A 24297-nucleotide genomic window follows, 5' to 3' on the forward strand; every position below is an offset into this window, starting at 1 on the left:
CACAGTATGGGAAACGCAGCACAAAAGGATGAAAACAGAATGCGGAATGCGCACTACGCACACAATACAGGTGGGCAACGGTGGTTAGGGTCCTGATTGAAAAGGGATTCGAATATTATTGCTTACCAGAAGCATTATGCAAATGTAAAACTCAAAGCTTCTCACAATTGATTGAAAACCTTATATTTCAGGATATCAGATAGTTTATCTCTATAGTTTAAACCACTGTGCCAAATTAGGAGTAAGGAATCGCAGGCGGTAGCCCTCAACACTTAACCTGATTGCACTCGACTCAAAGGCTGAGCCGGGATTTGCGGATGCCCCGTGTGGCGGTCCATTGGGGCAACTCCAGGGTTTTGGGCATTTCAATTTTGGATGGAGGGATAAATGGATGGTGGGTTTGGAGCTGGTTCGCTGGGCTTAATGGCCCGATTAACACTTTATGACGTACTCGGGACTCCCGGCGACATTAAGGGCTGCTTATTTATATACTCGAACATTTATATTCGTGCATTTATGCCGAGTGCAGAGGGGAGCTATTTTTGTACAGGACATTTTGCAGGAATTGCCGTTGGTCACGACACCGCCCACCGACACATTTTGTTGTTGTCGTCGTCTGGCTGTTTGGTCAATACTCAATTATGGCACCCCAGTGGGCGCCACCATATGCTGCAGCTGGTGGCAAACAGGTCGAAAACAAATTGAAGGTGCAGAGGTTAAACTGCGAATCTGTCACCTGCGAGCTGACACCCGCGAACTTTCCCCACTCATTTCCGCTCATTGTGGGGCAAATAAAATGGAAAGCATTTAATGTGGCGTGAAAAAGCTGAGAGCGCCAAATGAATGGAATTCCCATGAATGGGGCGCCGATTTGAAGATTTCAACTTTTGACAGCGCCCACACAACGCCTGAATAATTCACAAAACGGCGACAATTTTCTTTTCAGAAATTGACTTTTAATTTGCCACGCCCGCCTGGGCAAAGTGGAGTATTTCATTTATAAATAAACAAACTGTTGGTCATCAAACAGCCGGCATTTCAATTAATATGCAAATGTACACAAGGATAATTAACCAGTCTGAAGTGAAGCAGGCTCACCAGCCTATTGCTGCTGTGCTGATGATGATGTTCCCCCTCCAATCGCTGTTCACATCCCGAAAGGACCCGCATTTGCAAAGTCATTACCTTGGCGCCGCTGACAGGACACATTCCTCGAATTCCCACATGGCCGTTTTGGCCCAATAAAACCGACTCGTTGCCGAACCGATGACATTTTAATAAAGAGATCCCCACCCCAAACAACATTGATTAACAGGCTGTGGGCTCGTTGGCAACGCAAATGGATTAGTGACAGAGATGGCCAGTGTAGCACATTATATTTAGCATCTAAAGGTTTCAGTTTAGCACTTGCATAAGAACAGGTAACAAACATCTAATTAGTAATGTTATAATTTCAATCATACCTCACAGAGGTAGTCAACTCTTTGGACCAAAACTCATGCCTATGTGCAATAGGTAATTATCATTCGCATCCCGCCCAACCCCATCTGCATTTGTATGGAAGAGCGAGTGCATTGAGTAAACACAATGTGAGGGCTGCAAGTGCAGTGATAGCTGGCCATCAAAGCCGAATTCCCGGCGAGAACAATGCTCTCCAATTAGGCAAATGGCAATGGGCCAATGGCAAAGTTGATTAAGTCAGCCGCCGTGCTGGGAAATTGCAGGGCCGACCCCCCTTCCCCATCCACATGGCCATCAAATAAAGGAGCCAGCAATTTTCATTTATTGCACACAATTTCAATTATATCGAGTGCCGTCCGGGCCGAGCCGAATCGAAGCCGTGACAAATGCCTATTGCGGGTTGGATTTACACGGCCCCCGCCGCAAATGGAAGTCATTTATCAAAAAACAAAGGCGCTGACTCGGCAGCCATCACCTGGAGATAAGGAGAGCCCGGCCAGCCCGCCCAAGGACCTTTTGTTTGATTCGATGTCTGGGTGGGTTGGGTGGCTGCCTTTGGTTGCTGACAGCCGGAGATAAATACGCACATACAGGTCATTTTATTGTCGTCCGTTTTCGGCTTCGTTTTCGGGGCGAGATCCTGGCGAAATCCTGCCAACATCCTGGCAGGGAAATCAGTGTGCTGTGCATATTTAATGGCGTATGCAAATGCAGAGGGTCGAGAATGGCTCAAAGGCTTGTATATTTACGAGTCCAACGCTGCCACGAAAACATATTTAACTCGCTCGCATTGTGTCTTGTATCTTCGGTTATCCGCCATTTGTAAGCCAAACCGAATGTCACAGGAAGACCCCAAACAAACCACTTGGCCCTAGTTCCCTGCTCCTCCTCCTCCGACTTAAAGACCCCAATCAGCATTAGACTGCGCAGCTGTCCTTAATCAAATGGCCCATATTTTTGCCTGTCACCCGATAGGACGTCTTATCGATGGGTCTTTTTCGACCTGGCTTACCTAAAGGAAATGCCAAAATAAAGCCCATTCATCTCTACCCTCAATCGCTGAAATGGCGATTAGGGCACTTTAAATAATACATACAAAACATTTCCTGCAGGTAAATAAGCTGAGGTTCTTCTCTTATTTATATACACACTACACAATGATGGGAATATATCATAGTTCGGTTGCTAAAATGCAGACGATATTGGAGTACAAAAATGAATTGAAATTTTATCGAATTTACGCACTTACAACAAATTTACCTGGTAATCAACCTAATTCGTTGCGTTTCTGGGCTTGTGTTTTGATAAACGGCAGGTGTGAAACATTTCATTGCCCAAAAATAACGAGCTCTGTGAATTTTCACCGCCCCCAGCGGTCGGATGTTTATTGTCTAAACGAATCTGCCGGAGTGCTTCGAAATTAATGGCCGTGCCAACTTGAAAGCAGTAAAGGGACCAAAGGGAGGGCTTTAAAGCCAACTTACCTGGCCCTCGGCCCTCGACCCTCGACCCTCAGCTCATTGGAGCGTTCTTATCGATTGGGTTCGCGCCTTAATTATGAGTGGGGCGAACGGGATTGGAGCTGGCCATGCTTTTTCACTGATTGCACAACCGATGCTGATTGATGGCCCCTTGTCAGTTAGATTAATCGACTCTCCCTGGCCAAGCGAAAAACTTAAAGTGCACCGAGAGCGGATCCAAAGTGCACGGGCACTACATGAGAATCGCATTTGCTTCCATTTTCTGGCCACAGTTAATTTGGCCTAATGCATTCTGCGGACCCAACTTTTGGACCCAACGTTTGGTTTGAAGCCTCAAAAAAGCTGGAGCCCGAGCATTAATATTAAATGTGGGCCCAAAGGCTGGGAGTTTGGGCTAGAAGAGCTCAAATCATGCGCAACTTGAAACAAATTGGTGAGCATTCCGTTGGAGCCAAGGTCCCACGGTCCCGACCCAGGACTTGGCAATATATGTCAGCCAAGTCAAGCCGAAGACTGGCAACAAGTAAGCACACAGCAAACATACAGCAATGTCTTGGATGTGTGCATTAAAAGTCAATGACTCGGCAAATGAATTGCAGGCACAGGCAAATTAAATTAGCGTAGCGACTTGGGCGATGTCCTTGTGGGTGACCCCAACTCGAAAAGGTTTTTATTGAAGGATTCAGCGAGCCCGAAGTACCGCTGTCTTTATGGCTCGAATGTGGTATAAGATATCCCAGTTACCTGGCGTAAAATGCGCCAAATGGTAATCAATAATCTGCGAGGCCGGACCTAATTAGTCAAATCCAAGGAGCAGTGTGGCATCTTGGTGCTTGGTCAGCAGCCGAAATTGTTGCTGGCTGGAAATAATTAAAGTTAATTGAGTATAAAAAGTCAGCGGAAACTGGATAGGCCTGCACAAGTTCCATTAAATCTTTGGCCGAAAGCTGAAATTTCACGCGGTGTGTGGTGGGAAATTAAAATGCTCGATTTCGCAGCCCAGCATCTGACATAATTGCACTGCCAGCCAGTTGTCCTCTAAGCCAGCTTTAATATGTTGGCCAAAGACACAAAGAGCGTTGGCTAAGAGAGCGGGCTGAAGAGAGCGAAGAGCGAAAGAGCGGTCCTGCGCAGCTGGGCGCGGATCCTGTTGCTGCTATGCCCCGCCTGCCAGGCTTACGTGGCGTATACGCAACGCTACGTTACTCATACGCCACGTTGGCCCAAGGAGAGACCAGCCGGACACAAAGAAGGACGCAGGACTGCCAACAGTTGGCGGCATCCAACGCATTCGAACGGTGCTCAAGCGGAAGTGCGACTTGCAAACAGCCAAAATCCACAGTCTGGCATTCTTGGGCGTACATAATGCATATACAAGTATATACATACATATATAGGGTATTGTTCTCCAGGCATTATGGAACGTGTCCGGGCATCTCCTGAGTTTCGGTGTTTCTCTAGGATCCGAAGGGTGTTCATGGGAAGCACTATGAAGGCGCTCGCAAATGCAAATCCATAAAAGTGTCATTAGGGTGGCGCATAAAACACAAAAGGTGCGCCGAGAAATTAATTAAAAAGCCAAACTCAGGACCGGAATTAATGGCGCATAAGATTTATGCAAACAGGCAGTTGCCTTTTTGGAACTTTACTCGCTGAAATGTATTGGCCTTAAAAGTGTTTCAATTCATTTGGCAGCAATGACCAAGTCTGCACTTCACAGGTTGGTTTAAAATTCGCTATATAAATAGTTGTCTTTGCCCAAGATCAGAATACTAAATTGGAAAAGGTCAGGCGTTTAATTTTGCACGCAAAAATTAGCAAAAATAGAACTTAAATATTTATACAGACCGAAACACGTGGGCGCATTCAAATTAGGTTGTCAGGGGGTAACAAAGGAGTAATGTCCTCGAAACACTCGTGTAAACGGAATGGACACTAATGCCAGTCTTTGTTTACGTTTTGAGCTTTGTTTGCCCCCATAAAGCAGCAGCTCCAACGAATGTCAGATTGTCCAAATGAAGTTATTTGAGTGTGTGTGTTCGGCAAGCACACACACAGTTACTCACACAGCCACACAGATACTCACCCACACTCAGAGAGTTGTGGGCAATTAAGCGATGTGCTTAAGCCTGATGAGGTTTTCAACGCGAGATAAATATCAGAGCAGCAAAAGAAAGCAGCCCGGCCACATTTGTCAGTCCAGCCGAATTAATAGTACACGGCAAGAAAATGCTTAGTAGCAAAGTTCCATGCAATTGTGTAATATATCTCTTGGTGTTTAATCAAATTCAGAGGCAATTAAAATGAGGGAAACTACTTTAGTGCTTTTAAATACATTTAACATTTGAGTAAGTCAAAAGTTCTGGTAGTTTCTTATTTAATCTTCTTATGTGTATTATAGAATTACAGTTCACGCCAAAGTCGGAAATTTCTTTCACTCTTAACAGAGGGTTATACATATGTTTTGTGGTCCTGTCGAGAGTAATAATTGCGTAGCCACATTACGGTTATTTGCTGAAGTAGGCGCAAGTATGGGATTAATTTGATTACACTCCAATGAATGGGCTGAGGAGGGCCTGTTTGAATAAGGGGTTATCCGCCACCGGTTGCATCGACCCCTAGCCAATTTCGGGCCATTTTCGTGGCGATTCCGTGGAAAGAACACTGGCAAACACTTGGCCAGAAGGAAAGCCATTTGATAAGAAGCTAATCATAATTTACCTTTTAAGTCGATGTTAGTTGTGTTTGTCTGCTGTCTGCTGCTTTGTTTAAAGTTCATAAAGCGTGAAATGCGAACAAGTTAATTGAAATTCCTGCAGCGTTTCACGTGCGATTGTTTGTTTGAGTTTGTTCTCAAAGGACACAGCAAGAAAATGAAAACTCGCCCCGAAGGAAAGCATTTCTTTCCTCTTGCAGCTGGCTTGACTTTTCCTCTCCGCACTCCTTCCAATTCCCTTGGCTGAGCAAACACTTAGCCGGTGTGAAAAAATGTAGACAAGTGTAAATTTATATTCCCCTCTGCGGGAAAGTGTTGCGGGGTAGGGAGAGGGGGAGGAGCCCTTGGCCACTTAGAGCTACTCGCCGGGAAATGTGAGAGCACGGTGTATAACTTTGACGTGAGCCATAAAGGAATTTAAATATTTCTCCAGGAGAAAAGCCATTTGCATTGTTTATTCAGCATGACTACGAGCAGACAAGGTATCTGCTGCCCGGTTTTCCAGAGTTGCTGAACGTCGCAGAAACTACCAAGTTTATTGCACATGAGCGCCGAACTTTTGCGAAGGAAAACACAGAGCACATTCGCCATCTGAAGTCGAAATGTAGCATCTTTAGTACCTAAGCTGCAACTATTCCCCTCCATTTGCTGGCTTTACTGGCCTGCGATTTGCATATTTCACATAATGTGTATATAAATAAACCGTATAGTCGCTAAAAACCACACCAACCATATCAAAATGGCCCCCGGGAATTGCGTCAAAACGGGAATGTGTTGCCGCATTTTCATGCAACTCCATCGAGATTGGCTTATCTGCACACTGAACCAAAAAGTATGCCACCAACAGTGTGTTTATTTATTTAGTTTTTTAGTTTTGTTCTGCTTTTGCCACAGCCATAAAACAACTGAATGTTTGCAATAATTCGAGCGTAAAATCCCGGAATGTAAAGGCAAAAAGCTCCCATGAGTCTGCTGTCTGTTCCCATACTTTTTGAACTACTAAATAAACAGTGGTGGTCTTTGAATATATGAGATTTGACTTTTTAAACTTCTAAACAGAAAAGTAAAATATATAAAATGCAAAATATAATATAACTACTTTCGCCTAGCGATCTGCGCCTGCAAAATGTTATGCTTTTGGATTAGGTTGTGCATCTCGGTTTTCTCTAGAGTTTGAAAGACGCTGGTGTTGTAGAAGCGCTGTAATAGAGCCATTTCCAGCTTGGCAGGATTCAAGCTATCTCTGCCCAAGGTCATGCCCATGACCTTGATGGCCACATCCTTGGCCTCCTCGAGCGAGGGACTCACGTAGCCCTTGGTGAAGAGTTCCTGCTGGAGCAGTTCCATGGCCGCCCCAGAATGGCGGCCAATGCAGGTGGCCTTCCAGCCACTGTAGTTGCCACTGGGATCGGACTGGTACAGCTGGAAGCCCAAGCGGCAGTCCCAGCCCATGTAGAGCAAGGACACGCCGAAGGGTCGCTTGCCGCCATATTGCGTATACGCCTGCTTTATGTCGCACAGGTTCGTGACCAACTGCTCGCAGGGAATCATCTCGCCGAAGGTGCACGCATATTGCTGGGCGATGAGTCGCAGTTCGGTGGTCAGCACTTTTCCATCCGCCGTGTTGCCCGTGGCGCAACACGCAGTGTCCTCGTTCAGCCTGCAGATCCTGGGCGCCGGAATGCTGGAGTCCAGGAGCTTGTCAACGCTTCGCTCCGTGGCCAGCAGGACTCCGTTCTTGGCCAGGATGCCCAGGCAGGTGCTCGACTGCGAGGCGGCCTCCATGGCATACTCCACCTGGTAGAGGCGGCCCTCCGGTGAGAAGATCGTGGTGCGGGAATCGTACAGACGCGCCATCGTTTGTTGAAATATAAAAATATATAGCAGAATATTTAAAGCTTGGATATGGATTGATTGGTTGAAAATATGTAGGGTAGCAAACGAGAAGTTCCCACATACTAGATTATTTTACTTATAGATCTTAAGATCAATAAAATTTGGTGATTAAAAATGCCTTTTCGTGATAAAAATATGATTACAAATTAAAGTGTAATTTCTTTTATATTAAAATACAAGATTTGTATAACAACACATTTAACATTCAAAATTGTTAACTTTGTTTTATGTTGCATCCTTTCCTTATTGCTCCTATTTGTTTAAACCCAGCAGTTTATTTACTTTTGCAAAGTAAAACTTCCCACTACTTTTCCATTCCCTTTAAGCATCATTTATTCTCATTTTGCGCAGCGAAAAGTGTTTGTGGCTTTGGGGATTATTGCACAAAGCGCATAAACTTATTAAATATGCAAAATGCCTCTTATTTTTCCTGCGCCAAATGGAAAGGCGCGGGAAAGGCTGTCAGTCGCAAATTTGAGGCACAGCTCTGCGTTATGATAAATGATTTGCCAGCAGGGAGTTGAACTGAGTCGAGCGGGCCAGGAGGCATAAATTATGAACGGGGCCAAAGGTCAAAGGTAAAGCAAAGAGCCTCTGGGCCACAGACGCTACTCCATTAATGTCGAAGAGCTCTGTCACTTTTCCAATTGACTGCAGTCGGCCAACTATCTTAATTAGTTTCTCGCTGGCCAACAAGTTCATTCCACATCTGAATTGCCCTAACCTAGATTTTGGGTATATAGATAAGCCGCAAAGGATGTCGTGCCAGTGCAGTATAAAATCTATGATCCATGCTACGATCCCTGCTGCTGATTGGGTAATGGTAATGGGTCTGTCTGGACGCTCCGCTCCCAAAAGGCTGGAACGATGATGATGATGCCACACCCTGGAAAGCGGACAGAAGTGGGTGGTCTTAAGTGGAGTGCGCCAAGTCGATTGGAAAGCAATTCGCTTGCCCTTGCCATGCATAAAATATGAGGCAACCGGGGCCATAACTCAATTTGCTGCTACATGCAGCCCCCTTCCATCTGCCAAGTCCTTTCAGTCCTGCCAGTCCTGGCATCATCATCAAATCGAAATCGGTATCGGTATCGGTACAGGAATAAAAATAAAACGCTCGTCTGCAATTTGGTTTAGTTCAAAAGCCCATCAAACTCATTACATAGCATTCATGCCCGCTGACCATTTCAGGCATTTCGGCCACGATTTCATATTTTTTTTGAGCCGCCTTCTTTGTTTATTTTCTGACAGACGAATCCCCGAACGTCGAGCGTATGTGACAGAGGATTTGGCACTCAGCGCCAGCTGGACTCAAATCAGCAGAAAAGTGAGGCAAAGAGCTGGTTATGTTGGTTATGGTGGTTATGGTGGTTATGGCTGATTATGATGCGCCCCTTGTAGAACACACAAGCCATATGAAATGTGAAATATGAAATATGAACGAGTGCGAGTGCGAGGAGCTGAGCCGGAAACGACCCTCATCAATATGGATTTGGCGACGGACATGTGGGCCACGTTCGCGTTGAGTGCCAGTGGCAGTGCCAGTTCGAGTTGAGTCTCGAGTTTGTTAGATTAATTGCATAAATAATTTACATAGTAATTACACGTAATCCTGCGAGAAAGAGGAGTGCACACTTTCCTCCGTTTGCATATAAATCAAAATGCTAATGCAATCGAGTCGATATTTGCATTTGACGTAATCTTGCAAATCCGTAATCCGTAATTACGTAATGCAGCCACAAGCTGATTGCGCGTCGCAGTCGTTGAGCTTTAATTGCGTTTCCGTTTCCGGTCCGCTGAGTCATCGAATATTAAACCCACTCTTTTGGCGGGAAATTTTAGGTTTCCGGTTGCCACAAACGGCATATATATATATTGGATGAATAGGTAAAAGGGCTAAGTTAAGGTGTGAAAAGAGGTTAAGATTTATCTAATAATTTGGTTGATATATAAAAGACTAAGCAATTGGTACCTTAATTTATGATGCTTGTAAACTGTTTAACTAACATAATCGCCCATTAGAAAAATAAATTAGCGACTGCTGCTATTCTGCTCCACTGATTACCATTTTACAATCAATCGCGTAGTCATAGAACTGTTTAAAGATCATTTACCAAGTGGCGACTTATATATATATGTTAATCTGCTCAATCGATTGATCATCGGCCATTTCAACATCTCAATCGATCAGAGGCAGGTCGAACCACTATTGCACGACCACAATTTAATGGCTTAGCATATGAATCGCATTATGGCTTCTTTTGTGCTTGTCTGTCCATCTTGGGATCAAAAACTATATTGGAGAATGACATCTCTTAGCGTATCAAATGTCAAGACGAACGATCGACGCGCTTTTAATGCGCATTGTTGGGCATCAAAAAGGCGACGATTAAAAATCAATATAAATACATCGATTGCCATTGTGAACGCTCTACAAAGGAAGCTCTGGACATGCTTAATATATGTTTATAGAAACTTTTATGCAAATTACTACTGGCTGAAGACCCGAGCCCGAGCCCATGTAAAGTGAGCACTCATAAAGTTGATTTATGCCGCCGAATCAAGGCGAATTTGCATAATTATAATGGCGTGAACAGCCAACGAGTCGCCCCAAAGTCTAAGCCCAAAAACGCGACCCACAAATCTATCACTCGCATCGCTTTGGTGGTCAAGAGAAAATGGCAAAGTCTGCGATGGTACCTTCCAGATCCGCTGGCACCTCGTGATCGATCCAACTGGATTGCCAAATGCATAAATCACGTGCCAGTGCCGCCAAAAAAAAAATAAAAACAGAATCAGATTTCATACCAATCAGAGAATGGAGATCGGCGAACGGAGAATGTCTGCGACTGGCTTTGCTGACTAGTTGGTAGAAATTATGTAAATGCTCGAGACTAGACCCTGATCTTGAATCTCGAAACGAGTCGGCGCAGCAGAAGCTCGAATCGCTTCAGTTTGCCGCTGAGTTAACTGGAGATCGGTCGGAAATCTAGAGTGGGAACTGCCCCTCGAAACAGCGTGTTGGATACGAGTTCACGGATCATGTACAGGACTTTTGTTTGGGTAAGCCAACAGCCAAAAATGACTTTCAAAGGATAGAAATGCTGCTCATAAATAGAACTTGTTCGCATGAATATGATTCACTTAAAATCTATCACTGTCTAATCCGTTTGATATTCAACTTTTAAAAACAGTAATGGCTTTTTGACAGTGATTAGTCAGTGATTGGTGTAGAAAATAATAATAAATGTTCAATTCCATGCAAACGCAACTGAACTCGGCTAGTTGTCAAGCTTTGGAGTATAATTTTTTGAAAATTTAGCAACCAATTAATTTAACTTTTAAGATAAGGCGGCTAGTTAATTTGAAACCAAGGCTGCCGCATAAAAGCATCAACGTTTTAAAAGGTTTGTCTGCTTATTTAAATTTGTTATTAATTGAGTGTAATTTGTCTTGCAGCTGCTAACCCTAATGGCAGTGGCAAGTGCCGCCACCTCTGCCAGGGACTACCTGCCACGCCCCCCCGCCAGAGCCTACGTCTACGGCACGCCCCCGCCCAGCACGATGGCCCAGTTGCGGCGGATAGTCCAAGGCCACCTGGAGCGCTTCCAGCAGGCGGAGCAGGCGCACTTCTCCCGCCGCGCCAACGTGCAGCTGGGGAAAGCGGAAGTGGTGGCGGCGGAGAGGAAGCCGCTGGCGATGCAACTGTGGGTGGTTCGCACGCCCGCCGTTTCCGGCGCGGCCTCGGATAACGTGCTCGATTACGCCGTGCCGCCCAACACGCCCACGCCGAAGGACTACGCGCACAAGTTCCTGCCCGAGGGCAAGGATGTGGTACCCGGAAGCTCTTACATACCGCTGCGGTTGGTGGTGATAAAGCGCTGAAACTCAGGCAGCCATATGAATCTTTGGGCGGCGGCTTGCCTTTTGTTGTTCGAAAAACAAGTTGCGGCGGAATGCCGATAGCAGATACGCGATATTCGATACTTAATGCCCAACCAGTAGTTGGCTAATTGGCTTTAAGCTTACTGGTTCCTAGCGCTAGTCTAGCCATAGTTTAGTTGTTTATGTTAAGGCCCAAGCTCGCTCTAAATCTAAATCTAAATTAAGCCACCACATCCCGGGGTCCGTGACTAAGACTTCCGACCCGAACGCATGCAATAAATCCGAAATTAAGACTCAGCCACATGGCCACGTCGTAAACTATAAAATACATTCACCAAAAACTCAGTTGTCATCTCATTTACATAAATTAGAAGTCATAAATTTGAAGTGAGCGGGGAACTACTTGACTCCAAACGGTTAGAAGCTGTATTCAAAACCGGTTAACTTTTATCTGGTAGCTGTAATCAAGAGCTTAAAGCTCTGCTGCTTGGGGTTTAGTCTTGGACTAAGTTTGCAAAGTGAGACTAAAAGCTCTGCGTTGCCTAAAGCTCACAGTTAATATTTACTCAAAAGTAAGATGACAGAACTTGGAAGTTGTGCTGTAATGTAATGAACTCTCTATCACTTTCGTATTGAACACCAATGTTTACATTCTGATTTTATTTGAAATGTCTGGTGAATCATTATCTTAATGAGTAGCCCCTAATTTACTTTTCATGTTCCACGCGAAGAGGCATGATATCCGGTTGCCATAGATGCCGAGATTAGAGATTGCAGATTGTATAATCATCCAGCAAACATTATGGTACCTTTTATGAATGAAAATTATTCAGATATGTATTTTACTTTATTTCACACAACTAATATAAATATATTTAAGGTTACTTTGTAGAGTTTATTTACAATTTGTTGTCCTAATATACACTTAAAAATACATTACATGTATTACTACACTAAATACTAGTACTGTTCGTTGACGAATGGCTGAGGCCTCGCAAAATCGAGTCCGTGGGCATTTGTATAGTTTCCTGCCTGCTCCTCTTGCACGAATTGCAACAGAGACCCAACCAGGCCCGCTGGTTTTCCTTGTTGAATACTATAAAGTAGAGGAATAAAACGAATCCCTGCAGAGTGGCCGTCAGGCAGAACAAATAGGCGAAGATCCTTCCGAAGTCGAAATAGGTGCACAGTCCGAAGATCCAAGTGATTCCCAGCAGGAAGAAGAGCAGCACGAACAGGCCCAGTTGCTTGAAGATCAGATCGCGTTTGAACAGGGCTGTATAGACACTCCAGGAGATGTAAGCCACCAAAATGGCATTGGCCACCGTGATAAGGCCAATGGGCAGTATGACGCCCAGACTCAAGCCATATCCCGAAGGATAACAGAGGATGGGGTAGTCCATCGAGGAGTTGCTGGGCCTGTAGGAATCGGGCTCCAGGAAGACCACCAGCAAGGTGGGTATCAGTGGCAAAGTCCAGGCCGCCACAGCCGACATGAGTATGTAGTGTCGTGGGTGATTGACCCCAATGACCCTGACATATCTTTGATACTGCAGCAATCCAATGATAAGCATCCAGCTGAAGACGACCAGCAGTAGATACTGCATCACGGCTCCCACCAAGGTGCATCGATCCGATTCGGATTCCTCCAGCTGCTCCAGCAAATGGCTTTGGCTCAGGATCAGGAAGAATATCAACTGCAGACCCAGCGCAGCACACAGATTCAGCAATATCTTCGTGGAGGCCAGAGTGCGGAAGCTCTTAAACACAGCGGCAGTGACGAAGATCATCAGGAGTCCCAGCAGAGAAAGGGTCAAGCCCACATTGGTGATTACATCCAAGGAGTGATCATCCTCATTCTCTACCAGACCAGTCTGCATTTTGCTCACTCCCAGTAGAAATGTAAACTGCGTCAGGTGATCCGCATGGCAGAGAATCACTGGGTGCGATGAGGCTTCCAAGCTGCCAGCGCCACTGGTGGATATTCCATCGCTGAGCCAGGTCTCATAGTTCCAGTAGCCACACCCACCTTCGGATTGAGTTTGATTCGCCTTTGCATTGCGCAGGAAAAACGGCAGCTTTTCAGGCAGCTTGTTATCTAAAGAAGAGATTATACATAATAGCATATATCCCATAACATATGACCTCAAAACACTCACCATCCAATCCTGGTATTGTGATGGATAGCACATTGCTAGTTGGCCGTCGTTGGATTTCCTCTTCCGTCTCCACAAAAAGTGCATCTCGCGTATAGACCTTAAAAACCAAGTAGGAGGCTCCCTTTTTCCTCAGTTGGCTCCAAAGTTTTTCGGGAATAAAGACCGCACTTTCTAGATTTTCCATGGCCCTGATATCTTCCTCATTATCCGAGAGGTGGAGCATTTCAAAACGCGACGCATTGCCACCAGAGAAGTTCACTATCCCAGAAACATTTCGCACTTCTGGATCTACGAAAAATACACTGAGTTCACTCGTCTTTAGCACAATAACACCCATGTCAAAGAAGGGATGGAAGGTGAACTCTGTGCTGTTGGCAAAAGTAGTGCTGTTTAACTTTAAGATGGTCGGACTGAGTTCATCCAAGTAATCCTCGAAGTTGCTAAGCAGGGTATTCGTTGCATTGGCGTCTGCCGAAAGACGGAGGGTTTCATTATCCGTAGACATCACTTTCTGGCAGATCTTCATCAAGTCGCCTACAACTGTGGCATTTCTCTCCGGTTTTTTGACCAGCGAATCGAAGATCTCTGAAATACTAAACACATCGGCGGCGGCCAGTTTTTCCTGGGACTGCGTCAGCAGGTTACTCAGTTGGCTAATCATATCCGGGGGACTCTTGACGGCGAGAAGGTTTATGCTTGAGCTGAGTTCCGGTGCCGATCTGCAGGTGACGTGATCCAAGCTCTGCCAAACTCTATTTCCATCGCGAATTTGGCACCTGCGTCGTATGGGAATTCCCCTTTCGTTCAGGCAGAGATCCCTGAGATTCGCCTTTTGGCCAACTCTCGTTTTCTCCACGCGATTCATGCGCTTCTCCGTGCCCTCATCCGTCTCGTACTCCAGCTCAAAGTCCTCGGCCTTGCAGAATCCTCGGTTGCAGTCCTTGTAGGGATTGTGCGACAACTGACCATCTGCATCCACGCAGAGGAGGAACCGCAGGTTCTTCAGGTGGCAGTAGTCCAGGCACCTGGCCACATTCTGCTGATCCAGGGCGTAGAGCGGGGGATTCGTGCCCCCAGATGCGAGTATTATATAGCCAGCAATCCACCAGAGAAACAGCAGCATAGTGCTATCTACTTGTACCCAACTCGAGCGCAGGCTGCGATGTCGCACTCCCGAAGCTCCGCGATCGACTGACGAGGCAGCGATAAAACGCGAGTGGCGATAAAACGAGTTTTCCTCTCCTCATCCCTGTGAATAGGGCCTGCAAGAATTGCCACTTTCCTCCTCACAACTCTGTGTGGGTATCTGAATTGCTGGTCTACTTCGAGCAGAGCTCAAGGTCAACTGGTTCTGCGGCCGACGATAAGAACTGCAGCATCTTCAAAGGTCGAACGGTGGCTTCTTTCTGGATGTTAAAAGTAACATTAAAATACTTCATATAAGCCAAGAAATATCTCTAAACAGTTGGTTGAATATCTAAAAGAAATCTTAAATTATTCTTATTAGTCTAACATAATTGAAGCACTTTAATTATGGCAATTATTTATGCACAGTAGTTCAGTTTACTTTGATCACACATTTTTACGAGGGTACTAAACTTCCTAATTAAAAAGAGATACAAATATTGCTGATAAAGAGCTAAATGGTAATTATCAAATATATATATACCAGGCACCTAGCAATAATGATAATTGGTTTATCGCATAAAAGCGGGATTCTCTGAATTGATAAAGTTTAATTGCTTCTCTTTCAACACCATTGCATGCATATAGAACTAACAGAAATTACAAATAAATAAAAAAACAGCTTTTATTTGTTTTGAGTAACAATAGCCGCCATTTCAGCATTTCTCTGCTGTTCTCTCTCTGACTAGGAAAATGCAACTTTAATTAACACGAACTTTGAGCATATGCCTGCTTCGATCGGTAGTCAACTACGATGATAAGCAGCCACCTTTAGATACTTCCCTAGATACTAGAAGGTGAAGATAGAGGCACTCAAATATTTGCATTCAGATAGACGTGAAATCATGCGATGATATTCAACTTACTCACGAAAATAATGTTCTCTTGCTCGAGCTGTGAAATCTTTATCTTTGGAGATAAGGTGAGCATTTCAATTAAAGAAGCAGAATCTGTATATGCTAAATTATTAATTATATAAATATATACCTACTGCCAGGTAATTTTTGCCAGTGCTTTAGATCAAATCCGTCGATGGAATTAACGGCGTGAATAATTAGATGCGCTACTTGAATGGCTGCCACCAACATCGTCAATGATCACTTGATATTTTTTCACTTTCTGAGTAGCCACTCGAGTTTGGAGAACTCGCGCGCGCTTATAGAAACGAGTCTGAATATTTTCCGACAATTTAGACTCTAGACTGTAGAGAACCCCCATCATCTGTCAACGGCGGCAGAAGATGAAGCACAGCTGTAGTTGATGAATTGCTCTATGTGCGAGTACTACTGTTCCTATACACCTGTGTCTCAGGTTGATAAGAAAAACTGCTCGTGTTGCCCCTCCATTATTATTATTATTATTCATATGCCTTACCTTTTATTCTAGCACACAAAAACTTTGAATAACCCTGCTGCAATCTATCCCAAATATATGTATTGCAGTTCCTGGAAGGGATTAAGCTGTGGTTAAATGCCAGTATTTGGATTCAATTATTATTGCTGCAAATGGAAGAGGCAACAATTGAGACATGTCATCATATTGCCAGGATATTATTTGCCTCAACTGGGAAGCATTCTCACAGCAGACGTGTGGACCTCAAGGCGATTGAATTGCAATAAAGTGAAATTTGTGCTTGTAAAGTTGTAGTAGTTAATTAGTAGTTTAAGATACAAGCTTATTTGTGATGGCAATTCTAGGCAATTAAATACAAGCGAGCGAGCGAGAATAAGTATTATTGAGTTTGGGCAACAGTTTGAGAAGGCCATAAATTATTTTTAAAATTGGTCGCTTGACCTACTTTAAGTAGATGAACGTTGGAGTACGTACGAGTATTTCTATGGCAACATTTTTGCCCACTTTTCGCTTTGGCTCCGAAGCAATATCATCACTGGCACGTAGAGCGGCACAAAAAGACGCAGGACGAAGGAGCTGCGGAGGGTCCTTCATTTCATTGTCATAGAAGACATGTTTCGGAGTGCTCCGGCAAAGTTGGTTCCACTTCAGGAATTTATTTACTCAAGTGTGATGCGATTATCCTGATGCACTTGTTCTTTGTCTCAATGCGCTAGTTACGCCCGCTGGGCACCGCCCCAAAAACAAAAACAAAAGCCAAAAAAACTACACAAAAACGAAACAGAATGGAATATCTTCGTGAGACGCTGGCTGGCGTGTGCAGCCATAGCAATTGAGGTGCCGGAAAAGTTTGGTAACCCTTTCTCCGTTTCGGCCTCTTAATTAAATGCCAGCCCGATAGTCATCTGCTGGCAACCGAACTTGATTAGAGTCCAGGGGCTGTAGCCCAAGTATTTTTCTCCTGCAACGCACGCGCTCCATTTCCCAGGCACAATTCTGGCAGGACCTCTCGATGAGTTGGCTGCTTTTAACTCGCGGTTATCCACAGCTGCCCCAGCAGTGCCCAGCCAACTGAAACTGAATCAGAAGGATGACTAGTGACGACCACAAGTGTCCAGAGCAGAAGGTCTTCGAGTCTTAAGTAATCCGTCTTGTACCTTAACTTGTGAATGGAATAACTTGAAACTATAGCTATAGAATAGATTCACATTGTTGCAAGCTGTAAATATTTATCATCTCTATATGTTGTTTTTTATGTTAGTACTTCAGGGTACTTGCAGCTTCGTTGTCTTTCTTTGGGTTTCATGGTAACCATGAAAGGGTGAAAGGGTAAAAGGGTATCCCCGGCACAGTTCTTGTGATTGTCATAGCCCCCGGCACACTGACAACGACTTTGACAGTCTGCAGGCAGCGCATTTACTATGTTACCAGGATGATGCCAGGATACCAGGTTGCCCGACTGCCAGCTCCCGCTCCTCCTTCAATGTCACCGCCAGCGATGTCCTGTCAGTGAAGCCAATGGTTGCTTTTTCGTCCTGTGTGTGGGGGAGGGGGCGAATAAAAGGCGCCAAAAGCCACCACAATTAAAACTTGGACAATGCATTTAATTATGTTTGCGGAGAGTAATTAATTTATGCAGCGGCTAAGCGCACATGAATATCCGATTGATGCGCTCTGCAACGGCCGCTGTTGCGGTTTTCCGAGTGCATCTGCCTTGCTGTTTTGTCGCTAACAGGTGCTTGTTTAGCCACGCCCCAGTGCGCCCCATTGGCCGACCTTGCCACCTTGCCACCTTAACAACCCACCACCCACTCACATTCAATTTCAATTACTGTGCCGTACGCGCACTTCTGTTTGCCGTTTGCACTGCAAGTGTCTCTAATTTATTTGCCGCGTCTGGAGCGGCGAAATGTTCATCTGCTTGACTGGAGCTGCCCGAAAATCTATTGTCGTAGGTAAATTATGCGTGAGCCATTGACTGGGGCGGCAAGTTACAGAAATCAGCACGAAAGTAAATAAGAATGGCAATAAATAACGCCGGAAACGGAAGTTGGTGCGAGGTGGCGCTGGAGGAGCGAATGCAGAGTAAACACTTGCAGGGGAAAATTGAGCGGGTGATTTGATCCGCAGCCAACAAATCAAAATTACAAAAGCCCAATGTCAGCTGGGGTAGAAAAGGTTTTCTAGCTTCTCAAAAACGTATCTTAAAGATAATATAATATATAATACTCGTATCTAGGATTTATTGGTAAATAGGTAAGTGAAAGATGTCTAGATTCTATATATGAACGTTATTGCTTATTGAAAAGTTAATAAAAATTACTACATATATATAAAACTTAAAACTTTTCAGTTGATATACTTTGAGTTGAAGTCAGGCAGTCGCCATCTGTTGGCGGGTAGCAGAACATGCTAGAGCGAGAAAGAGCTCGAGAGCGAGCTTCGGGCGCCGGAAAGCTTTGCCGACTGCCTGGCTTTCCCGACGACCAGCAACAACAAACAGCTGAGTGGGCCAGGCAATTGGCAGCCGACAAAGGACAAGCGGACAAGTGTCCTGCGAGCCGCCTTTAATACGGCGCTCCTTCGGCAGGAAGCGCTCAGTCGTCGACGGCTGATTCAGGCGAATTGTTCACTGCGGCGGACAGAGTGCGGCGGAAAATCGTAGCGGACTGGGAAAACTCCTTGGGAAAAGTCGCGCGCGCGTTTCGCGTTCCTTATCATACGAAGCGGCCAGTGAAAGTGGAAAGTTATTGCGAGAGTGAAAGCAAGCAAGGCCCCCGGAGAAAGAAGCTAACAAAAAAAAAAACAAACAGCAGCAAACACACAGATAAATCACAAGTTGCAAATAAACAAAAGCCGAGGGAATCGTCCAATAAAAGGAATCGCGCGGCTCAAACAAATGTAAATTATCCACCCACACACACATGCACACATGCTTTGTTTTTTGTGAATCATACATAAACACACACACACACACACAATGCCATTCCATTTGGCCTCGGATATTAAAGCATACTTCTGTGCGCTCTAATTTATTTCGGTTCCCGGGCAGATACTTCACGCTATCATTGTCCTTAATTTATGAGGTCCTGCGATTCTCGCTCGGCCAAAGTTGCCAAATAGAAATATTTGCCTCAATATGTCAAAGTTTATTAGACATTTAGCTTTGCGTGCCCACGGCAATTTGCTGACAGTTGTTTTAGTTGGTCGGACGATAGTGAATGACCATTATATTTGATAAATGCCCAGGCGGACACCGAGTTGAATGTACAATTGCTTTTGCCGCATTTTCCGCACCGTTCTCTTTACCCAAAAGATGCACTGTGCGAAACGAAACAAGTTCGAGATTCATGAGGTTCATAATAGGTTATTACCTACCATCGTAAATGGAACATCATTTTAAATTACTATAAAATACTTTGAAATGTACCCCACCGTTTATGTATAATAATATCGGTGTCGGCCAGCTCATGGCTTTATGAAACTATCTTTCAGTGTAGCAACTCAACTCTTGCGGAGAGCACGGCATCCACATCCTGTGGCCGTCCCGTGGCCATGTTGTGTGCACTGTGCCTCATTTTGTGCCGGCCTAATGGCAGGCTCATCATTAACTCAGTTATTGTCAGTTTAGCGCTAAATTGACAGGCGGAACGACGGGCGTTTTGGGGGAAAAAAGAGGAGAAAAGGGGGACAGGGGACTTTTTCAACTGGGCCGAGTAAATATCGTTTTGTTTTTACTTTCGCAGCGGCGTCATTTTGTCGCAATTATCAAATGGCGTGCCCGTCATCGCCAAATAGCAGTGACAAATGGCCCTTGCCCCGTCGAAGAAACTTTGGCCCCCTTTCGCCACTCAATAAGCCTGGCCAAACAATTTGCAAAGCCCTGGGAATCGAGACTTATTTACACTCTTGTCTCACTCTCTCTCTCGAGTGGCACGAAAATAGCACAAGGACCTTCTGTTGACAGTGCCTTACCGTTATCAAAATGCCAAATGCTGCACGTAATTAAAATTCGCTCAATTGGAAGGATGTCACAGGGCCCGAGGTCATTTGCAAATAGCTATTGCCGGTGGAATGTTGGTTTGGCTGGTTGGTTTGTTTAAAGTATTTAAAGCACTGCCGCCTGGCAGGTGGAGATCCCTTACGGCTCGCCGCACTCACTGTGCTTTTCCCCGTGTAACTGTAACTTATCATTGCTTTGCAGGCCAAGTTTTCCGCTTTTCAATTGGAGCCAACTTTTCCGGCCGGGGCTGCCATTTTGTGCTCCACTCGCTTATGCCAATCCTGCCCCAAGGCGATCCCTTCCACAGGCAACTTTCCTGCCACGAACTCCGTGAAATCGAGAAAACGTGAAAACTCAACGTTCGCAATGCCTTAATTGCCCTGCACTCGTCGTGGCGCATAAATTTCTTGGCCAAAAGTGTGTGCGTTACCTGTTTTTGCCCGACTTTTGTGTAATTAACCGACGTATGCACCCTTTGTAGCCTTTTTTCAAAAACGCCATGCTGCCATTTCAGCGCTACTCTGTGAATTTACAAAAAAGAGTCACATTATTGGAACATTTAGGACTAAAATATTATAATATTTAAACAATTGACCATGGGTTATTATTTATTTCGCAAAGATTGAAATTCCCATTTATTTACTTAAGAGGAAAAGTTGCCCACTTCCAGGGCATCCAAGGATTCGGCCATTTACCTCGTCCAAATTGTGACCCAGTTGATGGCTGAGCTGCGGGTTGCTGGTGTGTGGTGCCTTCGTCTTCCGCACGTGTTGCATGTGGCATGCAACAAACAGCACACACAAACAACCGTGTAAAGCCCGCAAAAATGCAGATGTAACAGCGTGGCAGCAGAAATGGCCCCAAAAATGGTAGCTGCCAAGTTTGGGGAAATGCCTCGAGCCACTCGGAGCGACTTTTCTTTTGCGCTCATTTAAATATTTGATTACAGCAGGCGTTTAAAGTTGGCCTTCGTATTTGGGACTGAAAGATTAAAAAGTGGAAATAATCATGGCGAGATACCGATCGCATTAAATATTCATAAATGGCAGCGGTGCAATAATAACACTCCAACGCCTTCGTTGCCAAAGCACTGCTTATATATTTCCCACTCGTTATGGCGCAAACCGCAATGTTTACATTGTAAATTTCATTACACTTTTTGTGTTTATCATAGCACTCATATCGATTGGGCAAACAAATATAATTTATTACATTTTCATTGTCGCGCTCCCGGGGGAGCAGTGAAAGTCGTTCGGCGGACGGACAAATCGCGAAAATGAAATAAATTGCAATATCAATATTGAATTCTGGTGTCCAATTTCAGTTGTGATATGCGTTTGAACATATTCGTTGTGAAGTGAATTAAATACGCCAGCAGAGCGTTTCAATTAAGCGAGAACCGGAAGAGGAAAAAAACGCTCTAAAATGGTAAGTGCAATTTAATTAAAAAACCAATCAAACCCGATAATAGAGCAGCACATTACACACAGACATTTCGCTGCTAAATCAATACAACTGCTTAAGAAAGTCCTCAAGCTGACATATGCAATCGAATGATTGTGATTTTCGGAGCATCTCCAACAACCTTATTTATCATTTCACTCTACTTCCATCTGCGTGTGGCATTTGGGACCGTGTTCTCCTGCACTGCTACAACATTTCAATGCGCCCAACAAAGGCAATAAACATCAAATATCGGTTAGATACATCTTCATCAGACAACCGAGCAGAAAAGCTGGGAACTTGGGTAGTAGAAAAAAACCAAAAAAGCAACAGTAGACACAAACAGAAAGCGAAAACACAGCGGCGGCCCGAGGACGAAGCCTCATGTGCGGCCAACTAGACGTATGCGTAATGTATGTAAATATATTTCAAGTGTTTTGCTTGTTTAGTATTACTTCCGGCGGAAGCGATTGATTGTGCTGCGTATCTGGATGGCAGAGGTATGTCTACTGTTACTCTCCTGCCCTCCCTTTGTGGGTTGAGGGTGGAGTGGTTTGATTTCGCACAACAAATCAAATTGATTGCTTTTCGGATACATTTAAACGAAATGAAAATGAAAATGAAAATGCGCAATCGCTATTGGTTTCGCATATTTCAAATTTATCGACTCGAATCAAAGCTTGTGTCCCGTCTGGGAATGCAATTAAAGTCCAACTCCAAGAGCTTCTGCTTTTACGATTCAGCAGCAGATACAGATACATTTACAGCTACAGACACTAGAGGGAAAATATTGATGTTTGTTTGAGAGCGGCCATAAACATAAGTACTAATCGCTTGCTGTTTTCTCTTCCATCGCAGTATGGCTTCGTTAACTACGCTCTGGAGCTGCTGGTGCTAAAGCATTTTGGGGAGGAGATATGGGAGAAGATCAAGTAAGTAGCGCTCAAGAGTGCCAAGTCAACAGTTACACAAACTCATTAGCAAGCGACAATTAAATGCTGCGCCGCCACATCACTTCCACTGACATATATTCTCATATTACCCCATATGGCCAGCGATTCATTTCAGGGCTGTGTGCCGCACAAACAGATTAACAGCCACGCACTTAATTAATAACTAAAATACATAAATCCCCCGCATTTGTCTGCCACGTACCGCAATTAACTAATTATCCATTTTTCACATCGGACATGAACATTCAGTCGATGGGCGTGGCCCGCCCGCCCACACAGCCATACTGAGATATACATAAATTAATCGAGGCCGTTTGTTCTGGGGGGCGCATAAACAAGCAGGACACGCGTCGCATTAATGCGTACACGGATTTCCCAGGCTCACAGATCCACGGGCTCGAGCCTCCGAGTGCAGCCAAAATCTACACTACTCAAACTGCTGGGAGATTCACTATTTACAAACAATTTTTAGATTCAAAGGATATCAATTGAATCAAGTAATAAGGTTATTAAGTTAAGTTAAAGAGATAAGAAGTTTCTGGGGCACTGGGACTTGACTTCAAATCGGAATTGAGTTCAATGTTTTCCCTGAAACCCTGCCTAGTAAGCTTAAAGATAAACCCTCTATATATTTTTCTGCAGTGTATTCAGTTAGCGGAAATCAACGCCCCGCAACGGCCACGCGCCTTTGGGGAGTGAGTTGTTGTTAGTGTGACTACGAGCTATAGTATCCCATATAGTATATGCGATTCGCATTTATCTTAATTAAGTTATTGATATGGCTACATGGCTGCGCGGGTGAGAGACTAAAGGAGTAGTCCTCTACTAATTGGCCGTGATTTATGATTTCGGATTGCTTAACCGCAAGTCACTTGCCATTTGTATTGGCCACGTTCACAAATTGCTAATGAATTGAGGCAGTCAAGGGGCGAATCGCATCGGGTGTCGGCATCCCGGCATCCTAGCATCCTGGCATCCTGGCCCAGACAACCCTTTAATTATGGCGAGGAAAAGGGAAACAAGGCGAACTTTTCTCATTAGAAGGGTCTGCTGCGAAGGAAAAGGTAACAATAGCAACGTTCGCAGGGCACTGTCATCTAGCTCCAACTTTGATGTTATAGGCAAGAGTTAATTCAATTAATTATGGTATATCAGACAGCTTTAAATGGGCTGATATTTAGAAATAACTTCCAAATTTGGTACTACAAAATTCTGAAATTAAACTAAAATGAAATATATATATTTCTCGCAGTGCACTGGCGAGCCTTCAATTTAAATGGCTGCCAATGGGGTCGGCATTGACATGACTTTAATTACATTGCAGTTAGTTGGCAGCCACAGTCGCAGACATAGTCGCAGAGCCTAGGGAAATAGCTGCAGCGAGAATCAAACTCATTATCCAGCACTCGAGGCGCCAAGACAAAGACGGCCTCTCAAGTCCTGTGTCTCATGTCCTGTGGCCTCAGCCCGGGGCCACAGTCCTCCTCTCTCAGTACCCATTCCTCGGATGGGCCACATCGTTTGTCGCCGTCCTCGCACTTGAAGGCATTGTCAAAGCGATCATTAAAGCGAGGAAAAAGAATGGAAAAGCCGAGGCCACAATGGGCAAAGGGGCCCTGGGGAGGGGTTTGTCTGGTTTTCCCCGCCTCGGCATCCTGGCATCGTGGCATTGGCATTGGCATTTGCCTTGATTGACACCCAGCTGACCGCATTGATAGATAGCTGCAAGTCGGTCTATCTCTTTGTCAGCCCATTGCTGATT

The 24297-nt window shown here is 44.8% G+C and overlaps 4 protein-coding genes across 4 annotated transcripts in view; 2 read left to right on the forward strand and 2 right to left on the reverse strand.

Annotated features, from left to right (window-relative positions):
- Nucleotides 1-6721: 6721 nt before the first annotated feature.
- Nucleotides 6722-7601, reverse strand: LOC122620779 (proteasome subunit alpha type-4-like). The gene has a single exon (XM_043798399.1). The coding sequence runs from the start codon at nucleotides 7513-7515 to the stop codon at nucleotides 6754-6756; it is 762 nt and encodes a 253-aa protein (XP_043654334.1). The 5' UTR covers nucleotides 7516-7601; the 3' UTR covers nucleotides 6722-6753.
- Nucleotides 7602-10530: 2929 nt separating this feature from the next.
- Nucleotides 10531-11439, forward strand: LOC122621968. Its single transcript, XM_043800027.1, has 2 exons — nucleotides 10531-10617; nucleotides 11014-11439. The coding sequence occupies exons 1-2, from the start codon at nucleotides 10597-10599 to the stop codon at nucleotides 11437-11439; spliced, it is 447 nt and encodes a 148-aa protein (XP_043655962.1). The 5' UTR covers nucleotides 10531-10596.
- An 882-nt stretch (nucleotides 11440-12321) lies between these two features.
- Nucleotides 12322-14960, reverse strand: LOC122620335 (adhesion G-protein coupled receptor G2). The gene is made up of 2 exons (XM_043797753.1): nucleotides 13599-14960; nucleotides 12322-13537 (listed from the first exon to the last, which is right to left on the reverse strand). Exons 1-2 carry the CDS (start codon nucleotides 14719-14721, stop codon nucleotides 12393-12395), a joined length of 2268 nt encoding a protein of 755 aa, XP_043653688.1. The 5' UTR covers nucleotides 14722-14960; the 3' UTR covers nucleotides 12322-12392.
- Nucleotides 14961-18769: 3809 nt separating this feature from the next.
- Nucleotides 18770-24297, forward strand: part of LOC122619217 (guanylate cyclase soluble subunit beta-1) — a 43664-nt gene continuing 38136 nt past the window's right edge. Inside the window, exons 1-3 of the mRNA XM_043795988.1 lie at nucleotides 18770-19037; nucleotides 21464-21567; nucleotides 22441-22514. Of these exons, the coding sequence (XP_043651923.1) occupies nucleotides 21565-21567; nucleotides 22441-22514 (77 nt within the window). The 5' untranslated portion in view covers nucleotides 18770-19037; nucleotides 21464-21564. The remainder of the gene's footprint in view (nucleotides 19038-21463; nucleotides 21568-22440; nucleotides 22515-24297) is intronic.

The sequence above is a fragment of the Drosophila teissieri genome, chromosome 3R (assembly GCF_016746235.2).
Source record: "Drosophila teissieri strain GT53w chromosome 3R, Prin_Dtei_1.1, whole genome shotgun sequence".
Taxonomy (NCBI): domain Eukaryota; kingdom Metazoa; phylum Arthropoda; class Insecta; order Diptera; family Drosophilidae; genus Drosophila; species Drosophila teissieri.